We start from the raw sequence: 12,274 nt of genomic DNA, 5'->3' as shown, positions 1-12,274 counted from the left end.
CACCAAAAGGCATCTTTAGTGACGGTTTTCACTAATCCTAAAACCTGCCAGTAAAGGCTGGAGAGGAGACTCGGTGGTTAAGAGCACTCGCTGCTCTTGCAGAAAACCCGGGTTCAGTTCTCAGCACCCAAATGGCAGCCAACAACTATGTCTAACTGCAGTTCCAGGGTATCTGGTGCCCTTCTGTCCTCTGCAGGCACCGGTCACACATGATGAATAGCTAAACATCAGGTAAAACACAATTTGAAAAACAGTCTTAGCGGTCTTGCTTTTGTTTTTCAAACAGGGTTTCTCTGTAGCTTTGGAGCCTGTCCTGGAACTAGCTCTTGTAGACCAGGCTGGCCTTGAACTCACAGAGATCCACCTGCCTCTGCCTCTGAAGTGCTGGGATTAAAGGCGTGCACCACCACCGCCTAGCGGCAATCTTGCTTTTGTCTGTATCTTTGGGGCAGTTCAATATTTGATCTGCTTAAAGGAAATTTTCTATTGCCTATTTACTGATTACCTCTTAATGTCATGTATTTCCTGAATAAAGCAGATAAAAATTGTTACCCTATGGTATAGCGGACCCTCTTCTCACCTTTGCTAAGCCAGATTTGTTCACAGAAACTACTGAGTAACTCCAGTAAGATGGCTCTAGCGCTGACGATTTTTGTTCCAGTAGCCCAACTGGTCAGAATTCTTGGTCTTAGGGCTAAATATTTCAAACTCAGGTGGGAACTGTGCTTAAGATGGGACCGAGACCTGAAGATGGAGATGATGTGTCCTCTGCATCCCCAGTAACGTCAATGCCTGCCAGCCTATTTTTATACTCATTTTTTCATAGAGTTGAGTGACTGGAGTTTGAGATGCCACGTTCACTTCCTGAGCAAAGCTTTAAAAAAAAAAGGTGCTTTAAGTTTTAACCTCCTTTTCAGGGAGGAAAAGTCAGTTTTAACTCGATATAGGTCAGTGAGCCCATGTTACTCCTCTGTAGAGATCTATTCTTAAGTTGGGCGGTTCGAGGCCAGCCTGGGCCACAGTAAAAACTCCTCTTAGGAAAATCTGAGCTCAGCTTTGGTCTAATTTGAGGGATTCTGTTTGAACCAAATTGAAAATTTCCAGCATTTCTATGTAGAGGGCTTAATCAGAAACACTTGCTGCAGGCCATCGAAATACATCTTTCCCTGTTCAATACAATTTCTATATTCTAGATTTATAGAAAAGGAAATGACAAAACAGTCCTAAAGTCACTCTGTCTCACTGTGAAAGGGAGATGGGCAAGGACGGGAGACAAGGATCTCCAAATGTTTGATGCAGGTCTTCCTGACCCTAGCTTCCTTCCAGGTCAGAGGGCAGGTCACAGCACTGAAAAACTCCATGTGTTATCCGAGTTTTATCTGACATGTATTCAAGGTTACTCCATGGTCAGCCTAGCTTGAATCCAGATGGGAATGAATTTTAAACACCAATGATCTTTAACTGGAAATGGTAGGCACTTTTTTTTTTTTTTTTTTTTTTAAAGCATGCCAATAGCCCCTCAGTGTGTATCAATACATCCCCAGATCTAAAAGATACTACAGGTCAGCAGTGAACTGTCACCTCGCCCTCAATGCTCGGGGTGCACCCTAACGTTTTGGGTTGTGTATCTAGACTCTTCAAAGGACTTCAACACCTATTGGCTGAAATGTTAAATGTTATTACATTGAACACCTCATCAAGGTTAAAAAAAAATTCTTCAGGTCTGTTATCGTGCACAAATGGCTTGTTAGTAACTTAATGGAATTGATTTTGAGTCTGTGGTCTGTGCCTTCAGAATTATCTAGTCTTTGTTCATTCAGAAACCTGGAATAATCTGACTACAGCCTTTGAAACCAAATTCTAGCATATTCTCAATAAACCAAACTTTGAAACATCTAGAGAACTTAAATATGCCGAGAAAACCATTTTCTAGCTTCTTCCTTGGCTGTTTTCAAAGGTCACAATATGAGGTCAGCAAAAGTATGCCTCAAGTGTTAATCATTAGAGCTGTTTTGTTAACTGTGGGGCTGTTTAACCACTCCCAGTTACAACCCACAGCTAGGCCCTCGGCATGTGAGGACCTCACTAGACAGTTCTCGCTGCCCTCAACCCCCTCCTGCGTCCCTGTAACAGAAATGACTGCAACCATCCGATCCCTACTAACAAGGTTCGGCCTTCTGGCAGTCACAGGTGAGCTCAGTGAGCTTAGTGCTTGGCATACGCTTGTTTGGGAAAGTGTTCTGTCGCTTCCGGGGCTTCCCAGTCATTGCTAGAACCTCAAGGGTCACACACACACAGCCTAAAATGGCTGCAAGCAAGTAGTCAGCAAGCTAATGACACCCAAGAAGGAAAAGCATTTCCGCACCGCACATCAGAGGCTCTGTAAACGGAAACTGTGGTGCTCGTTTGTGCTACTGGACTGCACAGCTTAAAATATATAGATGGCGAGTTAACCCTCAAACCGCAATCTAAAAGCAACCACTCCAAGTTTTAACACCAAGCTACTAAGACTGGAGAAAGAGCCAACAGGGAGTTGGCACAGTATAGGAAAGTCGGGCTATTTAAGTGCTTCTGTGAAGGCAAACTTGAGTGTTTGGCTATCTGGACATTTTTGGACCTTTTCAGTTTTCTGGACCATTTTGTGGCAACTCTGGCCACATGGCCAGAAAAATGGGACAAGCTGCCCTGATCATACATTGCTGCTCCACCCCAGAACCGCTCCTGTAAACAATGGGGACCCGATCCTAGAATACTTTTCTACACTACACGGTTTTGGTTTCACTGGGTCTTGTTGAAAAGTGTGTTAACGTCGGTAGCAGCTGATGGCGTCAGAGGAGGAAGGCGGACACTTTCTTCCATCACTTCCTGATGAGTGGCAGCCAAGCAGACTGGAAAGGCAATTAGTCATTACTGTTTGGATGTCACTTTGCTTTGGTTTGGAAGTGTTCCTTAAGAAAAAAGAAACTTATTAATACATCAAACCATAGAACATGTCAAATTCACTGAGAAGCGTCAGTCATAAGTAAAATCTTAGGCCATGTTCTACTTAATCTCAGTATCGCAAAGCACACAGACACTTCCACACGGAGCTTGGCATTCGCTCTGTTAACATTCTGACCATACGATTTGACTCATCATTTACCGGAAGTTACTGTCATTCCCTACACCCAAGTCCTAACTCCTCAGGAGGAGTACCACTGCTGTTTTGCCTAATCACAACTTGCCTGGGCACCACATGTAGGAAGAAGCTGCAGTTAGAATTGAGGGTCCAGCAATCCACACCTTACCTTACTTCAATCTGTCAAAGTTCAAATCCTTCTTTAGAATTACCTTTAACAACACATCTTCTCACACATAAAGGTACTGCTGCTCCTACCTCTTAAAGTGTCAACATTAACTTGTAAATTATTTTTATTTAAAACATCTGACAGTAAAAAACACAGCTTACTTTTACTCTTAGGTAACTTTTTTTCGAAGCATTCAGCAGTGTAAACAAAAATCATTAAAAAAAATCACAAAATAAAATTAGCTATAATTATTATTGTATGAGCAAATGACCAACTATCTATAACATCAAGGCCTTGCACCTATAAACTATACGTAAATTCCCTGCAGTTTCTCAAATGTTATAATAATCTCCACAAAGAGCCTAATACATTGCAACCTGAAAATCTGTTAAACGAATGAGGACAAAGCCTGGCACAGATTGTACCGAAATGCTACAGAACCTGAGTAGAAACTTACTTATTGTACTGTGTGTGAGGTGAAGGGAGATGGCAGGTACAGAGCTGGGGAGCAGCCAGACAGAAGCTGCTGCAGCTTCAGGGAACTGGACTGGACTGTGTCCTCACAGAACAAGACATTAGGACATACAGCCCCCACCCTAACATCTGCAATTGAGATACATACTTCTTAAGCCATTTATCTTTGTTAATAAGGCTATGTGATTTGGGTCCGGAAGCTAAAGCGCATGCACACTCCTCTGGAAGAGAGGCCGTGCCCATCCCAGCGTTTTTCCTTCTACCTGATGACCTGTAACAGGTAGTCCCATGGCTGCAATTTATCTACCACAAGTGTTTGTTTCTAATAAGACCAGCCAGGGGTGCTGGTGCGCAACTTCACCACAGCACCTGGGAGAGGGAGACAGGAAGCTCTGGAGTCAGAGACCCACCTGGCCTGCGTGACAGGTTCCCACCAGCCTTGGCTACAGGAGACCCTATCCCGGAAGGACTACAGCTACTACTGAGAGCACCGCCCACTGCAGTGTGACTCCCTCCAGTTCCACCGATACTCCACATGGTCGTTTCAAAAAGAGAACATTCAAGGACTCCGCTGTAAACCTTTCTTCAATGTTTGTAACAAATGGTAAGAACATTATCTTAAACAGTTTTCCTCTAAAGATAACTTGTTATATTACACGTTTTATTCCATAATTCTGATAAAGAATCTGGGTTTCTGGTAATTAAGCAAGAATGTAGGATGATCCCGTCCTTGGACAAATCCTAACAGCAGGCCAATCACTCCGGGCAGGCAGTCACCGCTGGGGCACAAGCACTCAAACTGCTGCCAGCACTGCTCAGGCTTCTGGCTGGGGTGGAGATCACTTCAGCTGGACATAGCCCAGTTTAAGACAAAAGAACATTTTCCATGAAATGTTACGGCAAACATTACAAAATGTATGCAGAAGACTCACCAAGGCTATATAAAGCTGGTGTCTTAAGTAACTCACCCTTGAAACAGGGACAGGTTTTCAAGTGATACCCAGTAAGTTCTTGCTCTAAAAATAAATGTTCTTGCTTTCAGAGTTCCTATTCTTCAATAGGATGGAACCGAGCAGCTTAACACTTGCAGTAAAAACCAACCATTCTTAACAAACCAAAAATATACAAGGAAACCCGCAAGAGACAAGCTTTTCACAGTTAACAATGAGAAAAAGTGCACTAAGTGTTCAAGTAGGGCAGGTAGTTTAAAAAACTACACGTGTCTCTTTGGCTTAGGTCATCTTTTAAAGGCTCTCCTTGGATCCCTGGCATTACTGATTGTGGTCATGACTGTCTGACTACTACGAGCTCCTGGTAGCTGGGGATTGATGGGGTCCCGGCCATTGCTTCTACCAGTATATGGAAGATGATATCCTCTTGATTCAGGACCAGTCTGAACACCATTCCCTGAGATAAGAATACAAAAAAAAAAAAAATAGCATTATTTTCAGAAGTGGTCTATATTGTGCTACAGAAACACAATCATTTAAAGCTCTTACAGTAAAAGTTTATAAACATCACAGGAAACAAACACCTTTATTCTATAAGGAAAAAAGTGGGCTCTGGGCCTCTGTATTACCAAATACATGACCTCGGTACTGAATGAATAGAAAGAAGGAAACCTAATGAGCAATAAAATCAGGAATAGAGAATAAAGAAATCATTAACTGCCTGTACTGTAAATCAAAGGAAGGGCAGAGAACTGTTTGACTACTAGGGTTTGACTCAAACACAACATTCCAATGTGATCAAACTATTGGCAGACAGATTTTCCACAAGGTGAGCTGGTTACAAAAGCCTTCAGCTGCCCTAATGAACTCCATTCACAGAAGGATGCACCTCAAAAGACACAGGCTCCAGCAATCGCCGGTGAGGTCTGTGGAAGAAAGGCTGCTCTTTGTTAAAAAGTCTCACCGGCCGCGCTACTCCACAGCACCATTTTCCTGGACAGGTTCCAGGGCGCCACAAGACCTAGTAATTCCGCACAGGTCATAAACAGCCACTACACCATATGCATTTGTAAAAACAGAAAAATAAAAGATCTGTCTGAGGGTTACCAAAATTAGTCTTCTTACTAATCAAGGGAGCAGGGTTTAAATACAGAGGGTGCTCAACACTTGGCCTGGACAAGCGCCCTCTAACTTCTACAGAATCACTTATTTGAGTGTCCTTTCTTACTAGAGTTCCCATTTTCCCTTTATGTTTTTCATAGTTCCCAGAATGTTTGCAGGTCATCACAAACACGGGCAGTCTTACCCAGCGGTCCAAACGCACTGACGTTCGCTTTATCCTTCTCGTTCTGCACCTGAAACAAGTTTTAAGTTCGGCAAATGAAGACAGAAGTAACACACTTAGAAAATAATTTTTTTTTTTTACTTTTAAGGCTTCAAAAGTGATTTTCCACGATATTTAATGATTTCTCTAAGTCCATGCAATGTTAAGGCACTCAGAAATCTTACCCAAGCTTCTTAATAGCTTTTATTACACCCAGTATTTCCTGATTACCTTTACTCTGCAAAATACTAAACAGCACATCTACCTATTGTTACAAAGCATATGGACTCACAGAATCTATGTAATAAAAGCCACTTTAGAGATTTCTTCTGTCGAGCCAGGGTATCATAGACTCCAAGTCGTCAAACTCGCTATGTATCTAAGGATGACTTTGACCTTTCCTCCTATCTCCTATCTCTGTATCTCCCGAGAAACAGGACTTACCAGGACAGTCTGGTAAAGTACTGGGGAGCGGAGCCCAGGGGGGCGGAGCCCAGGGGCGGAGCCCAGGCCTTCATGCATGCTTGGCAAGCAGTCTATCTGTTGAACCAAATCCCCAGTCCTCGAGATGGTTTCACAATTCCTTTCATTACAGTTTGGACCTCAGAGGTTTAGCCTACTGACAGAATTAACTCAATCATAAAAATATACCATGTACTTGGATTAATTACCATTTTGTTCTGCTGCCCTCTGTAATCTGGGTTTGGCTCGCTGAAATTTGGCACTTCTGAATACACCATACAAAATCTGGAACAAAGCAAAGGCCAAGTAGAATGATCTCCAAACGTTTTTTGTATAACCTTCTTAACTTACAAGAATGGAAACCTTCAGTGTCAAAGAATTACCTTAACATTTAGCAAGCTAATTCAATTAATTTGTGATAAAAAAAAATCCCCTAAATAACTATATCCCGTATTAACACCCGATTGTTTTATTCTCTCATAGAAACCCTCTTGTTCACCGTGAATCTGTAAAGATAATCAAAGGCAAAGAATAACTTCTACATGACTAAGAAAGATAATTGGCTAGCAAGCCACCACGACAGCCCAGGGCTTCTGACAACACAACTTGGCACCCTGTTCACCCAGGGTTTCCTTAGCTCTTCAACTCTAAAAAGAAACTAGGCCCAGTTTGGAAACATCTTAAATTGACCCTGACAAAGATGAGCCACGAGTGAGTGGGTGACTTCCTGTGGTTCTTCCCTGAGCTGATCTCCACTACTGTAGCAATCTCTGTATGCATGACATCTAGCCAGATCCTGTAATTCCTAACACAGGACACTAAAGGAAGGGCCGGCCCCATTGGGGCTGCTCTCAACACACCTGAGCACTGACAGGGTTTAAGCCAGTGACCTCCCTACAGCATGAATCAAGTGTCCAAGGCTAAGCAGGCGGTTTAGAGTTTGCACCAATTATTCTGCAGACATTATTGAAACTTCATCACACAGAATGCACTTCAATACTCACTCTCCAATTTTTTGAAGTTCACCGCCTCTTCCAGTATAAAGTGTCAGGCATCCTTTCCACATTGATGCATACCTAGAGGGAAATAGATCAGGTTTTCAGAAGAATGTAGAGCTGTTTTATTTCCAGTGTATTTCTGTGTTAGATACAAGTGCAAATCAACCCTTGTACCCACCATGTCGAGTCAACTATAGCCCATGTAACTATTCTGAGAAATGATACAAAGAAAATTCTACTGCCACATTATGACGTAATCATTTAAACTATAACCTTAGGAAAACACGTTGAGCACTGCTGGAAACTGAACCCAGGCCTTCCTTACTCGGCAAGCACTCAGCCACTAAGCTAGGCTCCCAGATCTTGTTTTTAATAAAAAGCCTTACATTCAGACAGCTCCCTAAGCTGTGCAGGCTGGTCTTGACCTTGCTCTGTCACCGGGGAGCCCTTGCCACTTCCTGTCTCAGCCTCGGGAGGAAGTAGAAAGCCAGGCGTGGACCCCTGCGGCGAGCTAAAGGAAGGCAAGCAGACCTGAAGGGAAGAACTCAACACAGACACTCAATTTCTGCTGCCAGAAGCTCCTCAGAACCCACTTTAACTCCTCTCTTGTCTGGCTTTCCTCTCCCTTCCATTTCCCCTTAGCTGAGCTCCACATGGAGGAGTCTACAGAGCGTAGAAAAGGCGTGTTTGCCTCTAAACGTGCGATGCAGAGGATCTCACAGGCGTTCCTTCTGCTGAAATTAGGTGCCTGTGTTTTAAAATAATTTTAACCGCAGTCCAACAGTTCGTCGAGAAAGTGTAACATTTTCTTCTAAAAGATAATGCGGAGAACTTGAAGCAATGAAAGCAATTCTTCATTGACAGCAAAGCAGCTCCCCCCTGTGCCAACTACCGATAATGTAGGCACAGCAGTGTGTGCTTTCCCAGAAACACTTCTCTCGCCTCCAGACTCAGACCAAAGTCTGGGTTTCCAACGTTTCTTTGTTCAACCACCAATGTTACCTCATGGCTTAAGTACGGCCTACAGTAGATATTTACTGCTAGCGTTGTTGCTGCTGTTGTCCTCACCATAGCCCCCAAAGAAGGAATTCTTCTTGGCCGACGTTACAAAGATGTAATGTCGGGTCACAATGACTCAGTGTTTGAGAATAAGATGTCTGAGTCCTGACTCTCACTTCCTGCTTTGATGACACTCTACCTCACTTCCTGAAAATGCTGTAAGGCCTGCACCACAGCGTCAAAGAGCTCCTGCCTAGGGAACTCAAGGCTTCTCTGAGGTTCTCTTAGCCAGCATCAACTGCCAACTATCTTCCTGGTAGTGACCAATAAAACCAGTACATTTCTCATCACGTAGGCTTTCAGATTTCTAAGATTCTTTTCTGGCCTTTTCTGAAGACTAACATTTGGGGAAAAGTGTAAAAGCTGATGAAAAACAGTGCTCCACCTCTGTAGCCAACAGTCTGCCAACTAAATGTTCTTAAGGTATCAGACACCCTCTGCCACTTGCTGTGTGTCTCGGTGTTTTATTTTTTGGGAGGGGAGGACACTGATCTTACAGAAGAAATCATTTCCACAATCATTTGAGACACGGTCTTCATCTTTTCTGAGTACAAATATGACCACAGAAAATGTTAAGTTCAAACTAGGGCTCAGATTGGCAGAATGCTTGCCTGGCTTGCAGGAGGCCTCTGGCTCATCCCCAGGACATTTGGGTACATGCCTGTAATTCCACCACCTGGGCGGTGGAGGCAGGAAGGTCAGAGGTTCAAGCTCTTTCTCCTGGACATCTTAAAGTTCAAAAACAACCTGGAATACAGGAGACACTGTTTCCAAAAAATGAAGATAAGAGAGCAAAATTCCCAGCTACTGAGTTTATGCCCATACCACCTAAACAAAAACTGTTGAGAGATTTCAAGGCACTAAAAAAGACATTTTATCAAATGTATGGACCGATTATAAAGGTAGTGCAGTCTTAATAGCCTACTAAAAAGGCTCACGAACGCACATACAGTATTTTTTAAAAATACAACGAACCTTTCGAAATGGAGGTGAGGAGTTAGTTCTGTACCTGAAATACACTTAGCCGCAAAAGGTGAGCTGAGGCCAATTCTGCCCACCAAAAACAGCTCACAGCTTCTTGAAGTGGCCCATGGAAGAGCCAGGCAAGTTAAGAACTTCCAGAACTTGGCAGGACCCCATAAACCAGCCAACCCCACACCTATCCCCAACTTACGCACACCTACCCTCTGGTCAACCGAATAATATCCCCCGGCTGTATGAGCCCTCCGATCTCATCCCACACAGAAATTGTGATGCTGCCCGTTTTATCAGCTACTTTGCAGGATCTCACTTCATGGCCGTCTTTGGTTTTGGTCACGCGTCCTATGAGGATTTATAAAAATCCAAAGTAGAGGGGTAAGATGTGTTAGATAACGAGGCCGTTCAGGGCAGCTGCCTCACCCTTCACGGTACAGGACTGGCTTCTGTCCCAGGGAAGGAGCCGAGTCCGGCCTAGGGCAGCTGGGAGCACGTGGGGGCGCGGGCGCGGGGGAGGGGGGAGAAGGGGGGAATCCGAACGCTCGAGGGCGTGGGGCGGGCTGCGAACCCCACTTACCTATCTCCAGGACAATAAAGACGACATTTAAGTTTTTCAGTCCGGCCTTAATGTCTTTTATAAAAAGCGGAGGGTCGTTGACCCCAAGCATACTGAGGCAGGTGCGGCTACGCTGGGCAAAGGTTCCCACCCTCCGGGGCTAAGGGGCAGAGCCGGGGGAGGGGGAGCAACCTGGGACGGGGCTGGTGACCGGGGTCAGAAGCGGTTAGGCAGGGGCCGGGGAGACCAGCCCTGGAGGCACCAAGCCAAAAGGAAGGAAAAAGAAAAAATAAAAAATAAAAAAAATAAAAACGGCTCACAAGTTCCAAAATCAAAAAGACGACGCACTCCGCACACCGAGTGGGCGGGCGAGCAAACAAGGGTGCGGACTGCAGCGGCCTGGGCTAAGGGAAGAGGCAGTCGGGGACCGCCCTGCCCGAGTCTCGCTGTCCCTCACACAGCACACGCACGCACGCGTGTGCCACTTCGGGCTCAGGCTCCAGGAAGAGGCCACGACCGCAAAAGGGCAAAGCAACCAGCGACTACCGAGCGCGCCCTCCGGCCGGCTTTATTACCCCCTCGCTCCGCCCACTTTATGGCGTCACGCGACGTCACCACGCCCACCAGCCCGCCTATCGGGGGAAGCTCGGTGCGCTCCGGCCAGGCGTGGCCGCCCTAGCCCCGCCCCGCCCGCCCTAGCCCCGCCCCGCCCGCCCTAGCCCCGCCCCCGGCGCGGTGACCAGCGCTCGGCTACACCCTCCTCTCCCCGGCCGGCTCGCAACGGTCTTCCGGGTTTCGGTCGAGCCTTGGGCTTCTTGTCCCTGCCCCCGGGGGACTTCAGTCCTCCAGCCTGGCCCTTTTCGCACCGCGATCCCGTGGAACGCTGCCGTCTCGGACCCCGCGGGTAGAGCAAGTGTGCGGTGAAGAAGGAAACAGGGCGCGGGAGAGTGGGCGAGCGAGCGGGATCGAGGAGCCAGGCCCGAGGTTCCCACCCGAAGGGAGCTTGTCCACCAACTTCCCTCCTTTGGGCGTGTTTAAAATTGGGATGCAGAAAAACGAGGTTGTCTCTTACAGTAACTTGTAAACCTCTTTGCATGCTGAAGATGATGATGGTGATGGTGATGGTGGTGGTAGTGGAGCAAACTGTGGCCAGAAGTTTGGAAGGGTGGCTAACCATTTCCTGAATCCTCAACCATTTGCCCTCATAAAGAATTGGGCTGAAGCCGGGCGATGGTGGCACACGCCTTTAATCCCAGCACTCGGGAGGCAGAGGCAGGCGGATCTCTGTGAGTTCGAGACTAGCCTGGTCTACAGAGCTAGTTCCAGGACAGGCTCCAAAGCCACAGAGAAACCCTGTCTTGAAAAACCAAAAAAAAAATAAAAATAAAAATTGGGCTGAACCATGGTGGCTCTTGTCTTTAATCCCAGCACTTGAGAGATGGGCACATTTTACAGAGGTAGTGCCAGGACAGGCTTCAAAGCTACACAGGGAAACCCTTAGAAAACCAAATTAATTCATTAAGGGAGACTGCTCAGAATTATATCCACATTTTATAAAGAGGACCTGAATACTTAAACCAGGCCCAGCACAGGTCTGGACCAGATGGGGGTCCCATCGCCTAGAGGGGAAGTGGATGCATGCCCCCCATCCCAAACCCAGAAGCTACCTCCTACCGATAACAGCTCACAAATGAAGACTCCAACAGAGTCTCTCTGGTGATACAAACGACTCTTGAGGCCAGGCCCTATGCCCAGCAGTAGGTGACCAACACAAAACCAGCCCCGTGGCATTTTTGGGTGTTCTTTGTCGGGGCTTTTCTTATTTTAACCTTAAAGGTCATTTTCATATATTTTATGGTTTCTGGTTATGTGGTTTTGTGGGATTCCTGTGTGCGAATGTCTGTCTCTGTGTCCGTAGGTGTTTCTTGTGCCTTTTCTTTGGCTCTTTTTTTCCCCACTTGTTTGTTTTTTTCTTTTTGATTTATTTTATTACTACTTTCCAGATGCCTGTTTGTTTTCTAACTAGAGAAATAAAAGGTGTGGATTTGGATGGGAGGGGAGGTTGGGAGGACCTAGGAGGAGTTGGGGAAGGAAAACCATAATCAGAATATACTGTATGAAAAAAAAAAGCTATATTCAATAAAAGAACACACACCCAAAAAAAAAAAAAAAGAGAGAGAGAGAGA

General features: G+C 45.5%; 1 protein-coding gene across 3 annotated transcripts; it reads right to left on the bottom strand.

Annotated features, from left to right (window-relative positions):
* Positions 1-3,147: 3,147 nt before the first annotated feature.
* On the bottom strand, positions 3,148-10,606 carry Nabp1 (nucleic acid binding protein 1). 3 transcript variants are annotated; one of them, XM_038315390.1, is made up of 6 exons: positions 10,110-10,606; positions 9,739-9,877; positions 7,502-7,573; positions 6,707-6,782; positions 6,018-6,066; positions 3,148-5,168 (listed from the first exon to the last, which is right to left on the bottom strand). In XM_038315390.1, the coding sequence occupies exons 1-6, from the start codon at positions 10,198-10,200 to the stop codon at positions 4,999-5,001; spliced, it is 597 nt and encodes a 198-aa protein (XP_038171318.1). In that variant the 5' UTR covers positions 10,201-10,606; the 3' UTR covers positions 3,148-4,998. The 3 variants fall into 3 exon arrangements, with proteins under 3 accessions (XP_038171318.1, XP_038171319.1, XP_038171321.1); XM_038315391.1 differs by lacking the exon at positions 10,110-10,606 and adding an exon at positions 9,216-9,301 and having other exon boundaries at positions 9,739-9,875; XM_038315393.1 differs by lacking the exons at positions 9,739-9,877; positions 10,110-10,606 and adding an exon at positions 8,564-8,608.
* Positions 10,607-12,274: the final 1,668 nt, after the last annotated feature.

This window comes from Arvicola amphibius, chromosome 18, assembly GCF_903992535.2.
Source record: "Arvicola amphibius chromosome 18, mArvAmp1.2, whole genome shotgun sequence".
Classification (NCBI taxonomy): domain Eukaryota; kingdom Metazoa; phylum Chordata; class Mammalia; order Rodentia; family Cricetidae; genus Arvicola; species Arvicola amphibius.
This window is presented reverse-complemented; position numbering and strand designations above follow the sequence as displayed.